General features: G+C 41.8%; 1 protein-coding gene and 2 long non-coding RNA genes across 3 annotated transcripts; 1 reads left to right on the forward strand and 2 right to left on the reverse strand.

Annotated features, from left to right (window-relative positions):
• Nucleotides 1–190: 190 nt before the first annotated feature.
• LOC308296509 (pancreatic secretory granule membrane major glycoprotein GP2-like) lies at nt 191–4379 on the forward strand (the record flags this gene model as incomplete). The annotated part of the gene is made up of 6 exons (XM_080739797.1): nt 191–307; nt 710–861; nt 1728–1973; nt 2631–2784; nt 3486–3561; nt 4260–4379. 6 exons carry the CDS (start codon nt 191–193, stop codon nt 4277–4279), a joined length of 765 nt encoding a protein of 254 aa, XP_080595923.1. The 3' UTR covers nt 4280–4379.
• Nucleotides 4380–7513: 3134 nt separating this feature from the next.
• On the reverse strand, nt 7514–10442 carry LOC308301344. The gene is made up of 5 exons (XR_013962876.1): nt 10282–10442; nt 9749–9889; nt 9267–9398; nt 8900–9019; nt 7514–8795 (listed from the first exon to the last, which is right to left on the reverse strand). It is a non-coding gene; the product is annotated as an uncharacterized lncRNA (long non-coding RNA).
• A 13859-nt stretch (nt 10443–24301) lies between these two features.
• Nucleotides 24302–26820, reverse strand: LOC308301338. The gene is made up of 5 exons (XR_013962875.1): nt 26612–26820; nt 26151–26291; nt 25661–25792; nt 25318–25437; nt 24302–25210 (listed from the first exon to the last, which is right to left on the reverse strand). It is a non-coding gene; the product is annotated as an uncharacterized lncRNA (long non-coding RNA).
• Nucleotides 26821–27058: the final 238 nt, after the last annotated feature.

Here is a 27058-nt window from a genome sequence, read left to right on the forward strand (position 1 = left end):
TTAATTGAAAACGTCAGGATCTGTATGCTTTTGCTAGCCTAACACATCATATGGCATTTCTATAAGGGAACGTCTCATTGAGAGTAAATCGTTCTTCTTTTCAGCCCATCCAATACAAACTGCTGAACTTATATGTGGTCAGAGTCAAATGCAAGTTGGCCTGCGACTGGCTAGCCTGGCATCCTATGGGATGAATGGATTCTCTGGTCACCTGGACGACCGCAGCTGCTCAAATTCCACAGAGCGTGATGGGACAGTGTGGTACCGAGTGGCCTGTCAGGCTGACACCTGTGGAAACATACTGACTGTGAGGATGTGTCTGCTAATCTGTGTCTCTAATCTCATGTGACTGTGGAAAACAATTAAATTAAATTAAATTAAATTAAATTAAATTAAATTAAATTAAATTAAATTAAATTACATTTTTCTCTCCTGTATTCTCCTGTTCACTTTTTTGATGATTAGAGTTCGGCTCAGATGGCTACTGTTGGCCACAGAACATTCAAGAGATTGATGCCCATCTTTTAGTGTTTTATTGCATGTTAAACTACAGACGTTTAGTATATGAAAGACATTCTGTTAGTACCAATGAATTCGATTTTTTATTATATTATTTCAATTCATGCATAATGATGTGAAATACGCTGCTACTTAGTCCCCAGCCGGTGAGAAGATTACTCAGGTTGTCCATTTACCCTCTGTCTTTCAGACCAACAGCACCCATGCCATCTACTCCAACAGTCTGTTTGTCTACCCCACAAATGGCATCTCATCAAGTCTCCCGATGAGCTTTCCCTTCTCCTGTGCCTATCCTCTGGACACAGAGACCGGTCTGAATATGTACATGGGACCAAGTGAACGGTAAGTAACTTAATGTATAGACAGTTTAATTTAAATGTTAGTTTGTCTTGTTAGTAGAGGAAGTAAACACCCGGATCAAGTCATATTTTGCCCGGTCTGGCACACAACCTAAGATGAGTTTGACTTGAAAGATGGACTGAATACTTTTTATTAGCAGTAAAAAAAGAAGGAAAAAAAAAGTACATGGACGGGTTTCTGGTCCACGTTACACTGATAAGAACTAGATGCGCACGCAGGTCGGTATCAAAATTAGCCAATGAAACCAGCGCCCCCCAAAACAACAGGTTTGGGGATTGGTGGGAATTGATTACATGATACATTCAGCTGTGCATTTAGTCTCAATGTTTGTAAACAAGAAACCGGTCTATACGAGGTCAGCTAGAGGATTTTAAACCCAAGAAAGCACTATGGCCTGTTTCCATTTCACTTTGTACTCAATTAATTAAAATGTAATGACAGACACATATACAATACTATGCAAAATGTCATATAAACCGCTAGAAATAAAAACGACAAATTTGTACAGTAAACAGAATAATACGTAGGCCTACAGTAAAAAAGAAACATACAGTGACACCCCTGGTGTAGGCTTTATTTTAAAGTGCAGCGGTTGGTTAGGTATTACACTACACTACTTTGTAGTAGTAGGGAATTATCTAGTGATTGTCATCAGCATTTTTTTTAAACCAGTGACTAGGGTTTTTCTGCCTCCAACAATGTGTTGATGTGGCCTTTGTCATTGCCATGCAATAGGTCACATTTAAGACGTTAGTGTTGTTGTTGTTTTTTTCAAGTGGCAAAGAAAGGATGTGCTCCAATACCACAAAATAGTAGTTAACACAGGTCCCGTTTTGCTTTAGTTCCAGGGTTCAGAGTGCCCTTTCAGGGCAGGGTCCACAAGCCAGAGCCTCCATGTCTCTGTTCCAGGACGCCAACTACACAGAGGCTTACCCAGCAGGCCGGGTCAACCTGCCAGCGGGCTCTGCCCTGCATGTAGGAGTGTCTGTGGAGGAGACGGAGACAGAGCGCTTTGTGGTGGTTCTGGACAACTGCTACGCCACTCCCTCATCCAGCCATAACGACTCCATGCGGCACTTCCTCATCCAGAACAGGTGTGTCTTTATCCTTGCCCGATGGTCTGGGCCCTATTTTCGCCCGTGCCTTATCCCTTATTCCTAAACTACTTTGCATGTTTTTTACTATTTTGATTTATTTTTTATAGTTTAACTAGCCGATCTACATTGACACGTTGTGAGCTTGTAGATCAGCTATTTGGAGTATTTTAAAATGTTTTTCAAAATAGTAAAAAAAAGGCAAAGAAGTTTAGGGGGTAAGGCATAAGGGGTAAGGCATGGATGTGAATAGGGCCTGTCTGTGCCAAAAAACAAACAAACAAACATAAACAAAAGCAAGAAATCTAAAGGCTCTACTATACACAGCAGCCATGTAGTAAAGAAACTGGCCTTCCTTCCACAGGTCTTAACGATTATACTAATTAAGACTCTGTCCATTCTGGTCAAACAGAGTCAGGGTGCTGATATTGTGCCTGTTGGCTGACTGGAAACTGAGGGGGTTCCAAAAGGCCTGTAACTCTGAGAGTGTACACATGTTTCCATTTGTACACGCTCAGAGTTATGGTGGTCCTTAGAATCATTAGTAAGACCTGTGAAGGAAGTAAGGAAAGGGTCCCAATTTCTTTCCAATATGGCTGCTGTGCATCCAACGAAGTACGACTGAGCAGCCAGCGTAACAAACGTCCTTCGTTCCAGGTGTGCCAGCAATCGGCGCCAGGTGACGGTGATCGAGAGCGGCTCTTCCCTCCAGGCTCGTTTCTCTGCTCATCTCCAGGTGGCCAACCGAGTCGGGGTCTACCTCCACTGCAGCCTCCACCTGTGTGACCAGACCACCGCCTCCTGCTCTCCCGTAAGTCTCACACTACTCAGTGATGGAGTACTCAAATGTGGTGGAGTACTCAAATGTGGTGGAGTAGTCAAATGTTTTACTTAAGTAAAAGTATCAATACTGCAATGTAGAAATACTCTGTTACAAGTAAATGTCCGGAATTCAGAGTAAAAGTACAAACATATTGGTATCAAAATGTACTGAAAGTACCAGAAGTAGAAAGTACTCGTTATTTATTTTAGTTTTCAAATTGAAAATTGCAGATCTACAAGCTACAAGCTCACAAGCTCACAATGCGTCGCGATGCGACACATTGTGAGCTTGTAGATCGTCTATTTTCAAACTGACGAAATGTACATTATATAAGGCTGAAGTGGGTTATGTATGTTTTGTAATAACAATCAAACTCTGCAAAGTAACTAGTAACTCAAGTTTTTGAATAATTGTGGTGGAGTAAAGGTGCAATATTGTCCTCTGAGATGTACTGTATAGTGGAGTAGAAGTAAAAGTATTGGAAATAGGATATACTCAAGTAACAAATAGCTCAAAATTGTACTTAAGTACAGTACTTGAGTAAATGTACTGAGTTACTTTATACTCACACTACCTCACTTCATGAGTGTTACATACAGACCACTTTGAAGTGCTGGTGTCAGACCTTCAAAGGTCCGTGGCTTGTTTTACCGACACTCAGCTCACTCTAATTGCTGCATATTTTGCAGGTTTGCTTGGGGAGGGAGCCTCGTTCGGTTTCCAAGACCATGAACATCCAGCCTCTCACCATTGGACCAATCACCTGTGAGTATTAAAAGTTGCAATTATGACACCTGGCCTTGCAATAAGCTCTGTGTATACTGTAACTTAAATCCCAGTTTCCCAAAAGTGGCATAGTACCCATCAGTGGTGTGTTTTAATGACATTGTTAAAATACACTCACCTTTTAGCTTAGGTTTTAGTCTTTGAAAATCTTCTCAAGGAATGCCTTGAATTATAGGAGCTGAAACTAAACGTTTGCTTTGAACGAGTATTAACTTCTTCCGCTTCGATGAAATGCATTTGCACACTCACTTGTAAACCTGTTATGCAAATAGCCATTTGGGGTTACCATTTACTTGGCTCATGAATCGAGGGGGACACGATTTCTAGCTTGCACATTAGTACCGTAGCTGTGCGTGCATGTGGGAAATTGTGGAAACGCCGTGGTCTGCTCAAATGTAGTGGTGTAGCGACCAAAACTCTCCATGTACCCAATACATGTCCTGTTCCAGTTAATTCATTTTCCCTTAGTTTTAATTTATTGTCTCCTTCATATGTGTTTCTGGTTCAAATCTGCTGCTAATCAAACAAGGTGTTCTATCACCAATCACTGCAGTTGTTGGGTTGATGTTAAATGATGTTATATACATTTAAATAGGTTCTAGATTGCAAATTTAAGAATTCATATCACTGATATTAACTATTTCCCCCCCCCCCCCTTTTGTCTCCCGGATCTTCAGGGGAAAATGTGGCAGGCTGAAAGACGCAAGGAGTCCCAATTACTTCTCTGATTTCTGATTTCTGTGATTCAAATGATTACTTAACAAAATCAAAGGGGATTTACTTAAATCTCACCTGATCAGCATCTATTTTGTCAACATTTATAAAAATGTTCTTTTGATTTCTACTTGATCTTTTCTATCTAATGTCAACAATCAAACCAATTAACCAATTAAACACTTGAGCATTCATTTCTGCCTTTTTGTGTTTATTCTTAAGTGATGATAGTAATATTTATATATACCCTAGTGGCTCAGAGACTCCGCCTGAAGACATATAACTGCTTTGCTTTCATTGGAACACATGTTATTTTTTGTCCATTGCCTGAATAATGGCATTGGACATACTGTACAAGGTTTCCACTAGACAGTGACAATATTGTCAGTTTCATCACTACATAAGGTCTCCCTCCAAGTGTGACATCAGTTCTGTCTCTCAGTCAATATTTACCTACAGTTGTCCTGTTGTGACATGACAAATAGGCCACACTTACTCTATCATTTGGATGAGAGCCTTTTCTATATACCTAAATTAAATGTGCAATAGAAGTGTAATAATAGTATTAGTATAATAGGTCCATAGTAGTGGCAACAGTGCAATGTGTTGTATCCATTGATAATAGTTGGTAGTAAATGGTATTAGTGGCTTAGTGCTGTTCATTATTTCAAAAACTAAAACAAAACACTTGCTGAACAAAGCAATGATTAGTCATGTGTCAAATTATTATTATTATTAGTATTATTAGTAGTAGACCTATATTGCTTTAGAACAGATACAAGAGAAAGGATCCAGATAGGTTAACACAGCTGACGAGTCTCTGTGTGTCCGCATGGACAAGTGCTGTACATTCAAATTCATGCTGAGGCACAGAAATGCCTCAAACAAATAATTATCATTAGCTTCAGCTGTGTCCAATAAATGCCATGCAGTTACACGAAGACTTCGAGTGAGGCAGAATATGCACTAAACCACTTTAACCCCAAATGATTGAGTCCCTCAGGGCTCTACACTAGAGTATCTTTTTATTTTTTGAAATCAGCTTCTCCATCAGCTATTTGCTCTGTCTTCCCCTGCTTGCCCACCAGATGTCCCCATTGTATTCCCCATGTGCTCCCCTGCCAGTTGTGCCTCAGTACTTCATGACTACTTTAGCTTAGTCATTATGTGTACTTAACCTTTGTTAGCCGATAGTTTGGCCTGCCACCTTATAGCAGTTCTGTCCTGTACCTGCTAATTGTTATTAATGTCTGCCAGTGTATACCTGTTGTCAACCTAGCCTTCTAAAACAACATAAATATTAAATAAAGTAATATTAAACAAGCCCAGCATATTAAGAAAGAAAACATTGTAGAAGACGACACAAGCTCTTGAACTTGTACATTAACTCAAGTTAAAAACTGTGTGAAAGTTACCCCACAATAGAGACGCAATTAAGGCAGCATGTCTCGTTTTTACTTCCCATATCTGTGAGGTATGTGCTTACTCCTTCGAGGTCAGAAATAGGTCATGATTCATGAGTCATTCTGAAGGGAGCAGTGAAGTTGAACACAGCTTCTGACCCAATTCTATTCAAAACTAAAAAGTCTAAAACCATTTTCAAAGTGAATAATTAGTCTACTGCATAGACTGCTGTTGTATGGCAGCTTTTAATGTCACCTGTTGTGTTATATATTGTTATTGAATTAGCTATTACCATCACCCATCATCACTGTCATTATACTCTGTTGTGGTCAACCTGATAGAATAGAATAAATTAGAACATTTTCTACAAAACAATTTAGCAGTAATAGCGGAATAATGGGGTTATTGACAAGTTATGTCTATTGTTATATCAGATAGGCCTACTGTAAATCAATTTGATTTAGCTGTCTACATTTGAAAGCCTGCATTCACAGCAAACAGCAAAATAGGCTAATAGATGCAATTATGATGATGAAAAGTAAAATTAGGCTACTTAGCCAACTTAAATCTATTTCATACAGCACAGTATAGGCGAATTACACTTGATTGAGTAGAATACATTAACTCATTGAAATGTTCTAAGCCAGAACTGTGTGATTGTGCAATAACGGTAAGCTAGTGTGTGACGTAGGCTATGCATGCTCCAATGTGTACACACAACTAAATAATACAGGCTGCATAAATAAGAGAAGGATTATTTGCGCTGAGTCATGGTTGCGTGTTGGTAGGTGGTGGTGTTCAGGAAGAGTATCTGCGTGTGTGTGTGTGTGTGTGTGTGTGTGTGTGTGTGTGTGTGTGTGTGTGTGTGTGTGTGTGTGTGCGTGTGTGCGTGTGTGCGTGCGTGCGTGCGTGTTTGAATAAGCTTTTTTCCCCCTGAACTTGGATTACCTTACATTTGTTGTCATTTTGTAGTACTAGTACATATCTTCTCTTGTGACATTCTGTATTTTTTGTGTTTTGACATAAAATGTCAAAACACAAAATTATGCAAATTTTGCACAATTTCAGAATTTGGAGTCTTAATTAATTTTAATTTACAGTATTTGCAATTGAAACTGTGGGCCTCTGTAGCAGGCTATATTTATGAGGAAAATAGTAACTGATTTATTTTAGATCACAACAGAGATGCTCCTGCATGTTTCACAGAATTGATTACCGTAGTTAATAAATGTTAGCGGCTGTTATTCTACTCTCGGGAGACACCATTGAAATGTGTCTCAGGATATACATGGCAGTTAAGAGAAGTTCAGCTTTCTTTGTGCTTCCATTTTGAGAACAAAGTTTAGAAAACAGCAGTGGAGTTTTAACTTATGTGAAATGGTCTCATAACACCCTCTTCGCCCCTCATTTAAGCTGCTACCATCGGGCAGGAGGCTTAGAGTTCCACTAGCAAAGAAGAAGGTTTATAAGGCATCGTTTGTGCCAACTGCAGTGGAGATCTTCAATAAGGAAATGTTTGAATGGCTCCAACCCCCACGTCCCTTGATCACTTGTTGCACTGTTGCTATTTTGGGATCATGGGATGCATTTTATATAGTTTTAATGCATTGTGTGTTTTATGTATGTTTTATTGTTGTATACTGACTGACTGGCTGTGTGCCAAAGACAAATTTCCATTTTATGCAAAATGTGATGGACAATAAAGTTTTCATATCATATCTTACCTTATCTTATCTTATCTTATCTTATCTTATCTTATCTTATCTTATCTCTGTAAACTGTAACACAAACAAAATGTCTATGAAATGTTGAATGTTGGAGTAAATATCTTTTTTATTCCATTGTAACTGTTTAAAATACATTGATTGTTTTAAATGTGAAACTGTAGGCTAGGGCACACAGGAAACCTGGGGTCCATTTTACCACACACCACACACACACACACACACACACACACACACACACACACACACACACACACACACACACACACACACACACACACACACACACACACACACACTCACTCACTCACTCACTCACTCACTCACTCACTCACTCACTCAGTCATTTGTTCGATTTACATTAAATTACAATCAATAAAATCCCTTTTTGTTTGGCCAATTACATTTGGAATAGACATGACAGGATAAGCACTGGTAAAGCACTGAGACAGATCTGGGAAACTGTATGATAATGAGCGGCTAAAGTAAAGGTTTTTTCCCACCGGCCGCGATAAAGATAACGATAGCGATATCTTGGTGTTCACATCAATTAAAAGGGGTCCTTAAAGGGATATTTCACTTTCAAAAAAACTTTTGGTAATTTTATCATCTAATCAAGCTTTTATGAATACCCTGAACAGTTTTTAATTAGCTTGATTGAATATTTAGGCCTCTCCCCACACACACCCATTGTAACTTCAAACTTCATTTTAACCATGATAGATTCATTAAAAACACCCATTATTTTTTCTGGTGACTCAAACTACCCTCCTAATACGTGAGCAGGCCGTGTTTTTCGCTAACTTTTTTCATTTATTTTCAATAAATATTTGGGAAAATGGAAAAAATTAAATACAAAAGAATAATTATAAAAAAAATATGAAAAAAGTTATCGAAAAAACACGGCCTGCTCACGTATTAGGAGGGTAGTATGAGTCACCAGAAACAAATAATGGGTGTTTTTAATGAATCTATCATGGTTAAAATGGAGTTTGAAGTTACAATGGGTGTGTATGTGGAGAGAGGCCCTTCCACTGCTCCCTGTTGAAAGTGGAATATCCCTTTAAGACATTGTTGCCTACAGTTACGTAACAACCAAACTGAAGCAGTGAGGTTTCCTTCAGTTGCACATCACTGGTGCTACCAGAAGAGGCCTAACAGCAGTGGTGCTACCAGAAGAGGCCTAACAGCAGGGGTGCTACCATCAACAAGATTACAAAGCAGCAGTACTTGTGGCACCGTTGCACAAGTCACCCTCACAGCAGCTTGCTTCTAGTTTGCTTCCGGGTGGAGTAGGGACCAAGGATAGTACAGAAGAATCACATATGCTCTTTGAGGCACAGCCCTTATATGTCATGTTCATGATGATCCCTGTGAACACAAAAAGATTATGAAATTATTTTGAGTTGAGGAATGTGATTAAACATGATATTTAGGTACACACTGTTTTGTCTGAAGCCATAGATTGATTTTACATGGCATTGTTGCTGTGATGCAGTGGTCCTCGTCCCCAGAGCACGGTATGATGTTGAGGCAGAAGTCTGGACCCGTGCAACTGTAGCACTTCTTGCCATTGAGAGAAGCACTGACTGGAGCTGTAAGATTCATTAAAAATAATAATAATAATAACAAAATAAAATTATAAAATTAAAAAATGATTTTCTTTATTTGCTTATTTGAACTGGGGTCCCCCCAAAATAATCATATTTGAACATGGGATCGCACAAAATAAGCATTTTTGAACAGTCCTAAAAGTCCATAAATTGACACTTCGCTGTCAAAATCCCCCTCTTGAACCACTGGATTAGAAGACACCACAGACCAGGTGGTATAGGAACTTACGTGTGGGATATTGATCATTGCAGAGGTCAGTGGAACAGCACTTGCTGCTAAACAGACCCCTGGCGGATCCAACGTTCCCTGAGCCACTAACACACTGGTCAGCTGCCAAGCACCTCTTCATTTGATACATAGCTGAAAACAAAGCAAATAATGGTCAGTCCAAGGCTATTTTAAATGTTAAGAATGTAAGACTTTGCAATGTATGACACAGTTTTAAGGAAAAAGCACAGACTAATAACCTATCATTGTTGGTTTTGTATTTATCATTTTAAAAATGATTTAAACTAGTGAAAACTGCCAATCTACAAGCACACAGCGCCTTGCGGTACGAGCCGTTGTGTGCTTGGATCTGCTGTTTTCACTACTTTTGTGCAACAGCCTTGTATGATGAAGCAGGGCTTTACTTTGAGAAAGAACGTACAAATGAAACTTGGAGATACGAGGTTTCCACCCGACAACGACGCTATACATCTATCACGTACCCAAATGAGTTTTAATCGATATAGCACCACATTGCTGGGATGCGTCAGGACAGACAGTTTCAGTGCATTGTTCTGGGAGTCGGACTCCTGGGAATCCTGGAAGGTTTTGTTGAGTGCACTGGTGACATTTCAGGCCATAAGCTATAAGACAATAGGTATACAACATCACACATGTTAGGTTACAATAGAAAACTGAAATTAATTTGGAAGATTCCATTATTAATTCCATACATTCATGATTCACAAACTAGTACGATTTGGATTTTAGAACCTGCAGATTATTTTGATTACAGTACTGTGCAGTTAAACGTGTAGGTTTTCTAAATATGTGACCACACTGAAATGAATCCATTCAAATTAATCCGAATTAATCCAAATATTATTCTAAATTGTAAATTAATTCATGTTTTTTTTTTTCAATATTTTTATGAAAAAAAAAGATAATAAAAGTGTGTGATTACCATGACACTAAATAAATCTATAGGCTTTATACAGAAGATAGAAAGAGAAAAACATACATAAATAAGACTTACCATTGGGGAAAAGTATAAGCCCAGTGGCCAATATGAGCAGATGCATGATGTGCTAAAGAGGTTTGACTGAAAGACTGTGCCAGGTTACAGCTTTCAATACGTCTGCAAAGGGGAAGTGATGAACTTTTATCTATAGTATGATATCTGTCCGAACGATTATGTGTTTATCTGTAGTCAGTATCTCCTGGTCAAACATTGCTCAAATATACACATGAAATACAAGCACTGCTATTTTGGCTATGGCTGGGGCAGTATGGATTTTTTGTTATCGCTGTAATAAGTCACTGATGGAAAGCGGCTACGCAGTCTCAAAGCTACTAGCAACAGACTGTAAAAAAGCTTCTTTCCACAAACAATCAGGCACATGAACAAACTGTCAAAGATGAGAACGGTCCAGAGCTAGCCATGAACAACATAAAATATTGGGGAGGGCCGGGCCAAAAGGCAGTGCTCCCCGCAAGATGTGCTCCCCACAAACCAAACACACGGCTTTACCTCCGACTTCAGTGAATAAATACTTAGCAGTCCAATTTGTGTTGAAAACTCAGCGGCATCAACTTTTCTTTTTTTTTGACACTTTTGATGGGTAAGGTAAGGCAGGTCAGACATGTGACCAGTCTGACCACCTAGCTGCTTGTTATTGAGACAACATCCAATGATCACGCACACGTGCTGATGTACGTATTGATTGCGTCCATATGTACGTGAATAAAAAACTTCAAAATAAAAAAAATGTAGCTTTAGCCCATGCATGAGGTAAAATAAAATTTGAAAGTGTTTATTTTGTAATTTGCCATTAACCCTACAAGTGCCGGTCAGAGTGAACCGAAGGGCTGCATATGGCCTTCAGGCTGCACAATGCCCAGGTCTGCCGTAAAAGGATGTTCCTTTTTGGGCAGGATGTTTAACCGGCCTGTGCTGCACTGCATAATGTTTGTGTTGTCTGTACTTGTCATGTTACTCCTTTTGTCGAAATAAATGATTCAATCAATCAATCAAAGGATACCACATTAAGAGATGTTAAAACTAAACTGCGTACATAGTCTCAGATCTAAACTAGGTACCTAAAAAGTGCAAAAGCTCAAGTGCATCTCCCCCAAAACGTTGTTTTGAATGATAAAAAACACAGAATATGCATTACACAGAGGCTGTATTTTCGTTATTGCACCCAGTCCTAGACCGCACCAATGCTATCACCAATGCAATATCAAAACAGTAAAAGTATCAATACTTCACTGTAGATGTACTCCATTACAATTAAATGTCCAGAATTCAAAATGTACGTGAGTAAAAGTATGTATAAGTAAGTATTGGCATTAAAATGGACTTAAAGTACCAAAAGTAAAAGTACTAAATGTTTGAAAATAGCATATCTACAAGCTCACAACTGTGAGCTTGTGAGCTTGTAGATCAGCTATTTTCAAATGTCCTATGTATAAAATAGGGCTACAAGTGATTCATGTATGTTTTATCATATTATAATTGATATCTGTAAAGTAACTAGTAACTAAAGTTTTCAAATAAATGTAGTGGAGTAAAAGTACAATATTTGGATCCGAGATGTATACAGTGGAGTAGAAGTAAAAGTACTGAAAATTGGAAATAATCAAAGTAAAGTACAAATACCTCAAAACTGAGAGAGAGAGAGAGAGAGAGAGAGAGAGAGAGAGAGAGAGAGAGAGAGAGAGAGAGAGAGGCCATCTGAGGTAGAGCCCTGCAAGCCCGACGGGACCCGACCACGGCCCGGCCCGGCCCGCCAAAACGGGCCGGGCTTGGGCTCGTTTCGAAACTCACCAACGGGCCTAGGGCCGGGCCCGGGCTCAGAACCATGCTCGGAACATTTCGCGCTGTGAATTTCACACGACGTCTCTGTGTGTGCGCTTAGCTAGAATGGAGTGTGGTGTGTGTGTGTGAGTGCTGCCTCCCATAGCCTTCTAGGCTAATCGCCTTCTAGGCTATGGGTTCTATCTGTATCTATAGCAACACGGCTCTGATTGGTCGTGACATGAGAGCCAATGGAGAGCCGCAACGAGCCGAGGGCTTGACTGCTTTACTTCTGTCACACACTCACACAACTGACACAAGTCGACTCTGCGTACACAGCGAGACTAGAAAACTAGGAGCACTACTGTAGTTTCACCCATTTCACCGTCATTTCTCAAATAAATCGCCCTGTAATGATTCCCCGACCTCCCGTATCAGTTACGGGATGCGTGCGTGCGTCTTTACTCTTTAGTACTGGACGATAGCCCCCTGTATTTTACGAGATGGCTTGTAACCACGGGCGGCAAGCCGACATTAATATCAATATCTAATTGCTGTGAAGATATACAGTAACATAACAAACGGTGGGTGGAGGAAGATTTCTTGCGTTGCGATGTGTGTGTAATTACTTGCTGTGCTGTTGTGTTGTGTTGACTTCTTTCTTTTAATCAGAGCGCAAGACGAGCACAGCTATAGAGGGCTGTACATACGTCTCTCAGTCTCCGTCCTCTCCGACCAGGGGCGCAGGAGGCATTTTAAAAGTGAAGGGGACACATCTGGGAGGTATGTGCGCGCGCATAGCGCGCGCGAAAAAGTTTTGGGGTATCCCCCCCACTTTTGGTGATATCCCCCCCACTTTTGCCCCGAGGAGGGGGGGACATATCCCCTCCACTTGAGCTGAATTACACAGTTGTTTTACGCAGATTTCAAGGCATTTTTTTTTCTTGTTACTGTATCCCCCCCACAGTAACAAGAGGAAACGTAACTTAAAATGTGTTGACAAACGAAATTGCATTTCCATTATGCATCTGTTCAAAGGTACTTACATTGTTGCTTGATTTAAAGAACGACGTTGTCGTTTTTTGGTTTTTTGACTGAGAATGATGTGAGACTAGCCTACACACACCAGCAGCAGGTCCAGCACCTGCAATGACCTGCAATGGTCTCCTTCTGCCACTGCCTGCCTGCTTGTCACTATCGCGTTGCATTAATTAAACTCATTCAGAACAGCTGAGCTGAGCTGACTGCACTGCACTGGTGGGACTGTGCCTCTAGAGGGCAGTAATACGCCTTGAAATGAGAACTACTCAGGGCCCAATTAAGAAGGCGGTAATTAACGCCCGTGCTAAGGAGATACCGACTGCCGACGATCGCGTTTGACGCATGAATAACGCTCAGCAGCTGATTATGTGATTTGCGATGATCGTAATTGTGCGCTCACCACGTGAAAAATTATTCATGGGTGTGTTTTCATGGAAACGTGTGAGGAAACCGATGGCATGACCGCTGTAGGTACATTCACCAATCAGAAGCTTGTCCGTCATTCCATTTAACTGGCATAAAACCAGAGGATGGGGGGGCTAATGCTTATTCACATATCACAGTGATATCATGCTTGTAAATATCTCACACTCAATAAGGTCTGTTTTATTAGAACCGACATTGTTTGCGTATAGAGAAAAAAAGGCGAGAAAGAGAGAGAGAGAGAGAGAGAGAGAGAGAGAGAGAAGGCTATATTAATATAATACTTTTTTTTGTCACGTCCACATATCTATTTGTCTCTCTCATCTCATGCCAGCGTGTCAGTGTGACATAGGCTGGCCTTGTTGAGTGAACAATGGACGCATAGTGGCCTATTAATTAATAGGCTACGGAACGGCGGCCTCCTGCCAAAAAAAAAGGGAATCTGATGGAACCAGTAGCCTAATTAAACGAAATAAAACATATCCCACCTGATTTAGTTTGATATTGAGTACAGTAATAATAAATACATTTCATTTATTATTTAGAAATTTACATTTGTAAAATTAGACCAAAAATGACAGAGATGTAAAAGAATAGGGCTGTTTAATTACTTAATTCAGCGCCTAGGTAATGGCAGCCAGACGGCTGCTGCATGTCCTTGAACTGTAGCACATAGGCCTACTGTACATGTGTGTGTCCGAAAAAAACATATTTAGACTTAAAAGCTGTCAACATGCCATGTATAGCCTATAGTGCTTCGAGAGCTTTTTTTCTTTTCTTATTTGGCTAAATTGGCATGACGCATCGCGATCAGCGATCACGCATCTATATGAAGCAAAGCAAAACTGCAGATTGATTCCTCATAGATCGGGCAATTATGAAGCGATTTTAAAAATTTAAAGAGCTCCTGAACACTGGAGGGGATATCCCCCCCACCCAAAAAAAGTGGAGGTGTTAATCCCCCCCGTCCCCCCCTACCCCCTGCGCGCATGTCTCCGACCATAGTTTTCGTCGGAAAATTTCGACTTTCTGACGTGCGTGCAGCTTTCCCAACTCAAATTAGGAGTAATCCTTTTCAGAAGTTGCAAGAGATGTCATTTTGTAGTTGAACTGGACCTTTCCGACGCAAATTTCGGTGGTCTGTGACAGTATGGACAGTGGACTCCCCTTGAGAGTGTAGCTGCAGCGCGCAGCAGTGAAAGCCACGCACACAAATAATTAATTAAATAATAAGGTGACGGGGTTCGGGCCGGGCTCGGGCTTTAAATAGCGGCACCAAACGGGCCATGGGCCGGGCCTGGACTGAAGTCCCGGGCCAGGGCCGGGCCCGGGCCCACATTTTAGGCCCGTGCAGGGCTCTAATCTGAGGTACTGATTATGCTTCCACACACTAGTTTTCAGTCCATCATTAGCCCTTGTGTAGTCATTGTGTGTACGTAACCTTTGTTAGCTTGCCACCTTATAGCAGTTCAGTCCTGTATCCGCTAATTGTTATTACTGTAGTTACCTTATCGTGTCTGCCAGTCAACCTATTTCCCCCTACTATGTCTGTACTAGGGCTAGGGCATTACTATAACGAAAAATTCGACAAGTCGATTCAGTCGACTTCATTACATAAGACTCCCACCAGAGAAAGTCGAAAGTCGAAGTTGATCTATATGCTCACAACACCTTGCGTTGCGAGGCGTTGTGAGCATGTAGATCGGTTATTTTCACAATTTCTGCCTCTATATATTTGACAATTTGGACAATGTATAATTTGTCAATTTAGAGGTATTAAAAAGTCCACTTTAGAAATGTGAAGATACCCTCTATACACTTATGTGAGCAGCCAGAAAATGTATTTATCTTGTTATTATTTTGCAGTGATTACTTTTGAATATTTGCAGTGTTATTTGAATTTCTTTTGCTTATTTTGATTTTTGGTTGCTGTGTTATTTATATTATATAATTTGACCTGCATGTATTTGAGTTGAGTTATTTTCTGCATGTTTTGTGTTTATTTTCTCTTATGTTTTGGATGTATTAATTCTGTTTTCTGCCACGGCACCCAGGACAATAATGTGTAGCAGCCGGGTGATTAATCAGTGGTCTCTTGACCAATGAATGCTGCGCTGGGACAGAGGGGCGGGTTTTCCCCAGGGAGTGGAGACTGCAAAAGTTTGTAGCCGTTAGCACACAGAGGGACACGACAGACAGAACAGAGGGCGAAGCGAACAGACGCTACAGACGCAGAGCCAGCAGTGGGACGGAGAGATACAGAGACGACGGCCGGACCGAGACGACCACATCGTGCCCTGTGGAGGACCGGAGTGGGAAAACGCTGACCCGAGTGTCGACGCGAAGTCACCGCAGCGCCAGGGCTTATGCTCTGGCTGCCGGTAGGTCTCCAACTACACAACGACACTCGTGGTCCCCAAAGTGCAACTTAGAACTAGGATCCCGTACCTGTGAACAGTTCATCTGGCGTTTTCCCTGTCCTCCACAGGGCACCGGAGCTGTGTTGGTGTGGCGTGCAGGAGTGGGCTACTGTAGCCGACAGTGAAGAGCCGTCGCCTTTCTTTGAATACCCCCCTCATCTCCCCCTCCACTATTACCCACGGACTGGCTTTTATTCTCTGTTTTGTTTTTATTATTTTAGTTTAAAGGGCCCTTTTTAAATAACATTTTAGGTAGTTTGTTTTATTGTGCTTGGCTGTTTTAGATGCCCGTGTATTAAATAGGGGAATAAACTTTGTTATACTTTTGATACGTTGCCTCTGTTTTAAGTTCTTGCCTTTTTAACCCAAGTTATCCTATACGAACCTGTGCTGCCTTTTAATTCATTTTATATTTTAACCTGAGGACCAGACCTCTTGACCAAAAGGTGGCGTTGTCGGCTTTTTAAGATTGTTTTAAGCACCTTCGCACTTTATTTCATACTTGTATTTTATTATTGAATTTACAAGTTACTATACTTTTACAGTGCATTGGTGTTTTTAACGAGTGCCACAAATTGGCTGTTGTCGGCAAGGATAACTTGTGTTGTTTTTAAAAAGAGGCAAAACTTAACAGAGTGTGCTAAAAATGATGATGATGCCAGTCTATCCAGGAGCCCCTTGGCTGCCTAAGTTTAAAGGGCCAGATGGAGATATAAAATATTCAGAATGGAAAGAGCAGATCCATGGGTTGCTGGGCTCTCAAGAATTATCAGATGCAAAAAAAGTAGATATTGTGTTGGGGACGCTAGCAGGTGAGGCAAGACGGCAGGTTAGTGTCCTTGATGCCGGAGATCGAGACAAAGTGAACAAAATATTTGATTATTTAGATGATATAATCATATACTCACCTGATTTCTCCTCTCACCTGCAGCATTTAGACGAGGTGTTCCAAAAACTGTGGTGCCACGGGCTGAAACTCCGACTGGATAAGTGCAAACTACTGCAGAGTCAGGTAAAATTCCTGGGCCATGTAGTGGACCGTGACGGAGTCAGGCCTGACCCCGATAAAGTTGCAGCAGTAAGAGACTGGCCTGTCCCTTCCACCATCCGAGAGGTCAGAGGTTTCTTAGGCCTCTCTGGTTACTATAGACGTTTTGTGCATGGCTTCGCCGCCACTGCAAGGCCCCTGAATACTCTGTTAACCGGTATTCCAGCTGACCAGAAGTCTCAAAACCGAAAAGTAATTTGGTCATCAGAATGCCAACAGGCCTTTGACGCACTGAAGTCCGCCCTTACAGAGGCCCCTGTGTTAGCCTATGCAGACTATTCTCTACCTTTTATAGTATACACCGATGCAAGCAACCATGGGTTAGGTGCAGTGTTGGCTCAAGTGCAAGACGGCCAGGAACGGGTGATCGCCTATGCTAGTCGGAGCCGGAACAGAACAGAATGACGCAAACTACAGTTCATTTAAGTTGGAACTCTTGGCCCTCAAATGGGCTGTGACTGAGAAGTTCAAAGACTATCTGACGGGTGTAAAGTTTACCATTTTCACTGACAATAACCCTGTTGCTCACCTACAGACTGCTCGGCTGGGAGCTGTGGAACAGCGTTGGGTCGCACGGCTTGCTGCCTTCACCTATGACATAAAGTTCCGCTCAGGTAGAAGTAATGCCAATGCTGATGCCTTGTCTCGGTTCCCCGTAACAACAGCAGCCGTGGAGCTGACACCTGCTGCCGGACCAGAAGGGTGGGCTGGCAGTGAGTGGCGAGAAGCACAGGCCCAGGACGTGGATATCCAGTTAATCGCAAGGTGTGTAGAGCAACAGAGGCCACCTGCACTGGCCGAACGCCGCACTTGGTCTCGGGGGGCCCAGATGTTGTTCAAACAGTGGAAGAAGTTGCAGGTGAAAGATCACATTCTGTATCGCAAAGTGACTGACCAATACACACATGAGGTGTACTCCCAGATTATATGTCCAGGTTCAAGGAGAGAGGAGGTCTGGAAGGAGCTGCATATAGCTGCTGCCCACGCAGGCCTCGACCGGACCCTGGCTCAGCTCCGTCGGAGGTTCTACTGGCCTGGCATGGAGGGGGAGGTACGTCACTTTCAACAGGGTTGTGTCGCCTGCAGCCTACAGAGGGACAGAGTAGAGCCTAGAGCGCCCCTACACCCTTTCACTGTTTCTTATCCCTTGGAGGTGATAGGCATAGACTTCTTGACCCTAGGCCGCCCCGCTGACCCTTACCAAAACATTTTAGTAGCAACTGATTTGTTTACTCGTTTTAGTTGGGCCATTCCTACACGAGACCAAACTGCCCAAACTACTGTAAGGGCATTGTGGACCCATGTTATCCAACCCTTTGGTTGCCCCGCCCGTTTTCACTCTGACCGGGGGGCTAACTTTGAATCAGCCCTTATGAAACAGTTATGCGATACTTATGGCATTTCTAAGAGCCGGACCACCCCTTACCACCCAGCCGGTAATGGGGGGGCTGAACGCTGGAACAAGACCCTACTCAATATGCTCCGCACCTTAGAGACGGAGAAACAAGGTCGTTGGCCCGAGTATTTACCGGAATTAGTACATGCTTATAACAACACCATGCACAGTACAACAGGTTATGCTCCCTCCTTCCTTATGTTTGGTCGCCATTTACGGCGCCCAGTTGATGTTGGGTTAGGAACACAGCTACAACAGCTCTGCCTTGGGTGGGGGGACTGGGTCCAACATCACTACCAGCGTCTTTCTGTAGCATACCACACAGCTAGTCAGAAGATGGGGAATGCAGCCTTAAACCGTAAACGGTGTTACGATCAAAGAGCAAACACACTACCTCTGTTGCCCGGAGAGAGAGTGTGGGTTCGCAACCAGACTAGGCAAGGAGAGGGCAAACTGCGTACTTGGTGGGCCCCCGAACCCTTTGTGGTTATTGAACAGGTTGGTGAAACAGGGGTGGTATATAGGATCCAACCAGAGAAGGGAGGGCGGGAACGAACAGCCCATGGAACTACTCTAAAAGTAGGTATAGCCCCCACAACAGAGCCACCTCCGTTAGCCCCGGAACCACTCAGAGAACAGAGGCCCCCAGAACAGGTTTTTTATGGTTTCTTAACAGCCCCTGCAGAAGGTGGCCCCAGGCGCTCTGCCAGGCCCAACTTGGGCCAGGCTCCCAATAGGTACAGAGATGTTTAAACTGAGCGATCGCAGGGACTGCTACACTTAAAGAGTGGGGGGATGTGAGCAGCCAGAAAATGTATTTATCTTGTTATTATTTTGCAGTGATTACTTTTGAATATTTGCAGTGTTATTTGAATTTCTTTTGCTTATTTTGATTATTGGTTGCTGTGTTATTTATATTATACTAGAAGCTCGGCCGCCCTTCGGGCGGCCCAGCGTCTAGTCGGCGACCTGGCCAACTCGGGAACAATGTAAATAGAGAATGAATGCCCCGCCCTTTAATGCAAACCCCATTATACCTGTTGTCATAGGATCCGTTTTGACCATCTGTTTGCGTGTGTCCATTTATGCCCATATATGGAGAGATATGTCTGTCTACGTCCATTTTCTGCCCATATATGGAGATCTCTGTAGGACCTGGTTTGACCATCTGTTTGCCTGTGCCCATTTATGCCCATATATGGAGTTTGCGACCTGGCCAACTCGGGAACGATGTAAATAGGGAATGAATGCCCCACCCTTTAATGCAAACCCCATTATATGGAGATCTCTGTATCTGTCTGTGTCCCTTTTATGCCCATATACTCTATATGTGTCCATCTTTTATGCCCATATGCCCATATATGGAGATTTCTGTATCTGCCCATATGCCCATATATGGAGATCTCAGTCTGTGTCCCTTTTATGCCCATATATCTGCGTCCATTTTATGCCCATATGCCCATATATGGAGATCTCTGTATCTGCCCATATGCCCATTCTCTGTATCAGTCTGTGTCCCTTTTATGCCCATATACGGAGATATCTGTCATGGAGATCTCAGTCTGTGTCCCTTTTATGCCCATATATCTGTCTGTGTCCCTTTTATGCCCATATACGGAGATATCTGTCGGGTCGAGGCGCCCATATACGGAGATATCTGTCATGGAGATCTCCGTCTGTGTCCCTTTTATGCCCATATATCTGTCTGTGTCCCTTTTATGCCCATATACGGAGATATCTGTCGGGTGGAGGCAAGGCCCCTGTATTGCCCATATATGGAGATCTCTGTATCTGCCCATATGCCCATATATGGAGATCTCAGTCTGTCGGGTTGAGGCTAGGCCCCTGTATCTGCCTGCAGTGATGTCACAATGACTCAGCGCTTGCGCCCGGCACTGCAGTGATGTCACAATGAGTCAGCGCTTGCGCCGATTTTGCGCCGATTTCCGCATAAGGAGATTCCGAACGTTTCGCGCCGGTTAGGGAAAACCGCGCGTCGGGTCGGGTCGAGGCCCGGCACTGCACTCCGTGCCGCGGCGGGGAACGCGCATGCCGAATCTGAAGCCGGTGGGACGAACGGTTCTCGAGATACGCGGATTACAAACACACACGCAGAGACTTCTCGCATTTATAGATAGATAATTTGACCTGCATGTATTTGAGTTGAGTTATTTTCTGCATGTTTTGTGTTTATTTTCTCTTATGTTTTGGATGTATTAATTCTGTTTTCTGCCACGGCACCCAGGACAATAATGTGTAGCAGCCGGGTGATTAATCAGTGGTCTCTTGACCAATGAATGCTGCGCTGGGACAGAGGGGCGGGTTTTCCCCAGGGAGTGGAGACTGCAAAAGTTTGTAGCCGTTAGCACACAGAGGGACACGACAGACAGAACAGAGGGCGAAGCGAACAGACGCTACAGACGCAGAGCCAGCAGTGGGACGGAGAGATACAGAGACGACGGCCGGACCGAGACGACCACATCGTGCCCTGTGGAGGACCGGAGTGGGAAAACGCTGACCCGAGTGTCGACGCGAAGTCACCGCAGCGCCAGGGCTTATGCTCTGGCTGCCGGTAGGTCTCCAACTACACAACGACACTCGTGGTCCCCAAAGTGCAACTTAGAACTAGGATCCCGTACCTGTGAACAGTTCATCTGGCGTTTTCCCTGTCCTCCACAGGGCACCGGAGCTGTGTTGGTGTGGCGTGCAGGAGTGGGCTTTTCTTTGAATACCCCCCTCATCTCCCCCTCCACTATTACCCACGGACTGGCTTTTATTCTCTGTTTTGTTTTTATTATTTTAGTTTAAAGGGCCCTTTTTAAATAACATTTTAGGTAGTTTGTTTTATTGTGCTTGGCTGTTTTAGATGCCCGTGTATTAAATAGGGGAATAAACTTTGTTATACTTTTGATACGTTGCCTCTGTTTTAAGTTCTTGCCTTTTTAACCCAAGTTATCCTATACGAACCTGTGCTGCCTTTTAATTCATTTTATATTTTAACCTGAGGACCAGACCTCTTGACCAAAAGGTGGCGTTGTCGGCTTTTTAAGATTGTTTTAAGCACCTTCGCACTTTATTTCATACTTGTATTTTATTATTGAATTTACAAGTTACTATACTTTTACAGTGCATTGGTGTTTTTAACGAGTGCCACACTTAAACCTTATGTTGGTTTGTTTACAGTTGAGTGAGAAAACAATGTTTCACATTAAGTTAATCATCTGGGGACCCCCCCCAAAAATAATTGGGGGGTTGTGTGTGATGTGATGACGTCATCAAACGATAAAGTCGACTTCAACTCAACTTTTTACTGAGTCGAGTCGACTTGCAAAAATCACAAGTCGTTAATGCCCTAGTCTGTACCTTGATTCCTGTAGCCTTACAAAACAACATTTAATATGAAATAAATTCATCTTAAACAAGCCCATCATATTCAGAATGACATCATTGTTTTTAACAAAAAAAAATTGTCATTTTGTATTTGCATCTCCATTGTTTGTCTGATGACTTATGTGTCCTGTTCATACTATTTTTATATTGTTTTATGTTGTACCATTATTGTTGAATGGTGTCATTATGTAGATTTTTAGTCATTGAACACGCAGTTTTTTGCTTTGCAGTTTATTTTTTCACTCTGCATTATTATGATTATGTACTTTGTGTAACCCCCTCATTCCTTGGTAGAATTTGATATTTATTTTACCTTGCATAGGCTTGTCATTTGTCACTGCAGCCTGTTACCTTTAGCCTGATTTCAGACTCTGCGCTGGAGCTTGAGTCTGAAGTTGTCGCTATTCTATTTGATTTAAAATTAAATTTGAAAGAGATCTGGTGGGAGGGGTTGTGTTTGACTTGTGTACACAAAACATTCCCCCTCCCCCTGTATGACAGAAATCAAGTTGTTGTCTTTGATGTTTCATTGATTAGAGAGAAGCACTAACAAGCTATTTACACTTGTATGGCTCAATCAATGACTGCAGTTCAGAACCCCTTTGAAGTTCAAAGGGAGAAATTAAGAGCTCTGGTGAGCCACCCCTCCCTCCACTGTTTCTGTTGATTTTCAAAAGTTAGACCCACGTCACCCACCCCTCCTCCGTCTTGCATTGATTTCATTGGTCGGTGTGCCAAGACACCGATAGAAAGACGCGCGTCATATGCCACTTCCAGACCAAGAGAAGCAGTCCACTCAGAGAGTGGGCGGGTCTATTGGCCGGAGCCAGGCAATGTTACCTTGGTAATATATGGTGGGTGGGGTTACCCCTGATTTGAACATTGTGAACAGCTTGGTGCATTGTTACTCACCTCCTTGAGTATGTATTTAACATCCACATTTCCTGTTTGTCGTCATGCCTGACGAAGACCCTTTTGCGAAACGTTGCCTAAAATCCTTCAGGGAGCTTAAGACGTTGTGCGGGCCTCCTCCTTTATCTCCATGTACGTATTTTCGCTCAGCACCCGGAAAGTTTTTTTGTAAGATGTGCGTGCTCATTTGACCTCCAACATTGTAGAAGACGACACAAGCCCTTAAAATTTAACTCAAAAGATTTAACTCAAGTTGTCATAAACCTGGAGAGCATGGAGTGAGAGCATAAGTGTATGAACGTTACCCAGGACAAACAAAATAAACGCAATTAAGGCAGCACGTCTTGTTTTTACTTCCCATATCTGTGAGTTAGGTGCTTTCTGATACATGAGTCATTCTGAAGGGAGTTGTGAACCTGAACACAGCTTCTGACTCAATTCTATTCAAAACTCAAAAGGTTTGAAACAGTTTTCAAAGTTAATAATTAGACTGCTGTATGACAGCTTTTAATGTCACCTGTTGTGTACATTTGTTATTGATTTATTTAGCCATTATTGTCACCCATCATTGCTGTCTTTATACTCTGTTGTGGTCAACTTGTTTTCAAGTATAGAATAGAATAAGGTTTCTACAAAACAGTTTAGCAGCAATAGCGGAATAATGGGGTTATTGGCAAGTTATGTCTAATGTTATGTCAGATAGGTCTACTGTAAATCAATTGATTTAGCTATCTAAATTTGAAAGCCTGCATTCACAGCAAACAGCAAAATAGGCCAATAGATGCAATTATGATGATGAAAAAGTATAATTGGGCTACTTAGCCAACTTAAATCTATTTCATACAGCACAGTATAGGCGAATTACACTTGATTGAGTAGAATTCATTAACTCATTGAAATGTTCTAAGCCAGAACTGTGTGATTGTGCAATCACTGTAAGCTACTGTAGTGTGTGACATAGTCTATGCATGCTCCAATGTGTACACATAACTAAATAAGCACAGGCTGTATGAATAAGAGGAAGGATTATGTGTGCCGAGTCGTGGTTGCGTGTTGGTAGGTGGTGGTGTTCAGGAAGAGTATGTGTGTGTGTGTGTGTGTGTGTGTGTGCGTGTGCGTGTGCGTGTGCGTGTGTGTGTGTGTGTGGGTGTTTGAATTAGCTTTTTTCCACCTGAACTTGGATGACCTTACATTTGTTGTGTCATTTTGTAGTACTAATACATTTTTTCTCTTAATTGTGACATTCTGTATTTTTTTGTGTGTGTGTTTTGACATTTGCATAATTTCCGAATTTGGAGTCTCAATTACTTTTAATTTACATTATTTGCACCGTGGAAACTGTGGGCCTCTGCAGCAGGCTATTTATGAGGAGAATAGTAACTGATTTATTTTCAGATCACAACAGAGATGCTCCTGCATGTTTCACAATTGGTTAGTTTATAAATGTTAGAGGCTGTTATTCAACTCTGTGGATGGATGAGGATAACATTGAGATGTGTCTCAGGATATAAATGGCAGTTCAGCTTTCATTGTGCTTCCATTTTGAGAACACAGTTTAGAAAACAGCAGTGGAGTTAACTTATGTGAAATTGTCTCATATCTCTGTAAACTGTAACAAAACGTGTGTTGAATGTTGGAGTAAATCTTTTTTTATTCCACTGTAACTGTTTGAAATACATTGTACATTGTTTTAAATGTGAAACCGTAGGCTAGGGCACACAGGAAACCTGGGGTACACACACACACACACACACACACACACACACACACACACACACACACACACACACACACACTCACACACACACACACACACACACACACACACACACACACACACACACACACACACACACACACACACACACACACACACACACACTCACTCACTCACTCACTCACTCACTCACTCACTCACCCACTCAGTCATTTGTTCGATTTTTACATTAAATTACAATCAATAAAATCCCTTTTTGTTTGGCCAATTACATTTGGAATAGACATGACAGGATAAGCACTGGTAAAACACTGAGACAGATCTGTGAAACTGTATGATAATGAGCGGCTACAGTAAAGGTTTGTTCCCACCGGCCGCAATAAAGATAACAATAGCGATATCTTGGTGTTCACATCAATTATGACAGCTTTACCTTCAATTGAAAAAGTTATGTTGATTTTTGTATTTATTTTTTATCATCATCTTTATCATTGTCACGCCCAGTGGGAAAGGCTCTTAAGACATTGTTGCCTACATTTAACAGCCAAACTGAAGCAGTGAGGTTTCCTTCAGTTGAACAGTACAACAGACATCACTGGTGCTGTTAGCCTCTTCTGGTGCTACCAGAAGAGGCTAACAGCAGTGGTGCTACCAGGAACAAGATTACAAAGCAGCAGTACTTGTGGCACCGTTGCACAAGTCACCCTCACAGCAGCTTGCTTCTAGTTTGCTTCCGGGTGGAGTAGGGATCAAGGATAGGAAGGAAGAATCACATATGCTCTTTGAGGCACAGCCCTTTAATGTCATGTTCATGATCCCTGTGAACACAAAAAATATATATTATTTTGAGTTGAGGAATGTGATTAAACATTGTATTTGGGTAAACACTGTAGAGGCATTTTGTCTGAAGCCATATTGATTTTACATGTCATTGTTGCTGTGATGCAGCGGTCCTCATCCCCAGAGCACGGTACGATGTTGAAGCAGAAGTCTGGATCCGTGCAACTGTAGCACTTCTTACCATTGAGAGAAGCGCTGACTGGAGCTGTAAGATTAAAAAAAAAAAAAAAAAACATTATTTTTGGTTTATTTGCATATTTGAACTGGCGTCCCCAAAAAAAAAACATATTTGAACTTGGGGTCGCACAAAATAACTATTTTTGAACAGTCCTAAAAGTCCATAAATTAACACTTCACTGTCAAAATCCCCCTCTTGAACCACTTGATTAGAAGACACCACAGATTAGATGGTGTAGGAAGGAACTTACGTGTGGGATATTGATCATTGCAGAGGTCAGTGGAACAGCACTTGCTGCTCATCAGACCCCTGGCGGATCCAACGTTCCCTGAGCCACTAACACACTGGTCAGCTGCCATGCACATCTTCATTTGAAACATGACTGAAAACAAAGCAAATAATGGTCAGTCCAAGGCTATTTTAAATGTTAAGAATGTAAGACTTTGCAATGCATGACACAGTTTTAAGGAAAAGGCACAGACTAATAACCTATCGTCGTTGTTGGGTGGAAACCTTGTATGTCCAAAACCGTTGGTTTTGCATTTATCATTTAAAAAATTATTTAAACTAGTGAAAACTGCCTCGCACCACGACGCATTGTGCGCTTGTAGATCTGTTGTTTTCACTACTTTTTTTGTGACAGCCTGTATGATGAAGCAGGGCTTTACTTTGAGAAAGAATTTGAAACTTGGAGATACAAGGTTTCCACACGACAACGACGATATAAATCTATCACGTACCATAATAAGTATTAATCGATATAGCACCACATTGCTGGGATGCGTCAGGAGTAGGACAGACAGTTTCAGTGCATTGTTCTGGGGCTACTGGGACTCCTGGAAGGCTTTGTTGAGTGCACTGGTGACATTTCAGGCCATAAGCTATAAGACAATAGGTATACAACATCACACAGGTTAGGCTAGGTTAGGTTAGGTTAGGTTACAATAGAAAACTTAAAAATTAATTTGGATGATTCCATTATTAATTCCAGACATTCATGATTCACAAACTAGTACGATTTGGATTTTAGAACCTGCAGATTATTTTGATTACAGTACTGTGCAGTTAAACATGTAGGTTTTCTAAATATGTGACCACACTGAAATGAATCCATTGTAAATTATTATTGTAAATTGAGGCATGACACTAAATAAATATATAGGCTATATACAGAAGAAAAAAAGACATAAATAAGACTTACCATTGGGGAAAAGTATAAGCCCAGTGGCAAATATGAGCAGATGCATGATGTGCTAAAGAGGTTCGACTGAAAGACTGTGCCGGGTTACAGCTTTTAATACATCTGCAAAGGGGAAGTGATGTCTGTAACAGATTTTTGTAACTTTAATCTATAATATGACATCTGTCCGAACGATTATGTGTTTATCTCCTCCTGGTCAAACATTGCTCAAATATACACATGAAATACAAGCACTGCTATTTTGGCCGTAGGGCTGGGGCAGTAGGGATGTTTAGTTATCGCTGTAATAAGTCACTGATTACTTGTTCTTGTTACTATTTGCGATGAATTGAATGCCAGGACTTCCAACATAAACAAAGCAGTAAAAGGTCAGGATGTTTAACCAGCCTGTGCTCCACTGCATATGTTTGTGTTGTCTGTAGTTGTCATGTTACTCATGTTGTCTAA

This window comes from Nannobrachium achirus (genome assembly GCF_963921795.1).
Source record: "Nannobrachium achirus genome assembly, chromosome: 2".
Lineage (NCBI taxonomy): Eukaryota > Metazoa > Chordata > Actinopteri > Myctophiformes > Myctophidae > Nannobrachium > Nannobrachium achirus.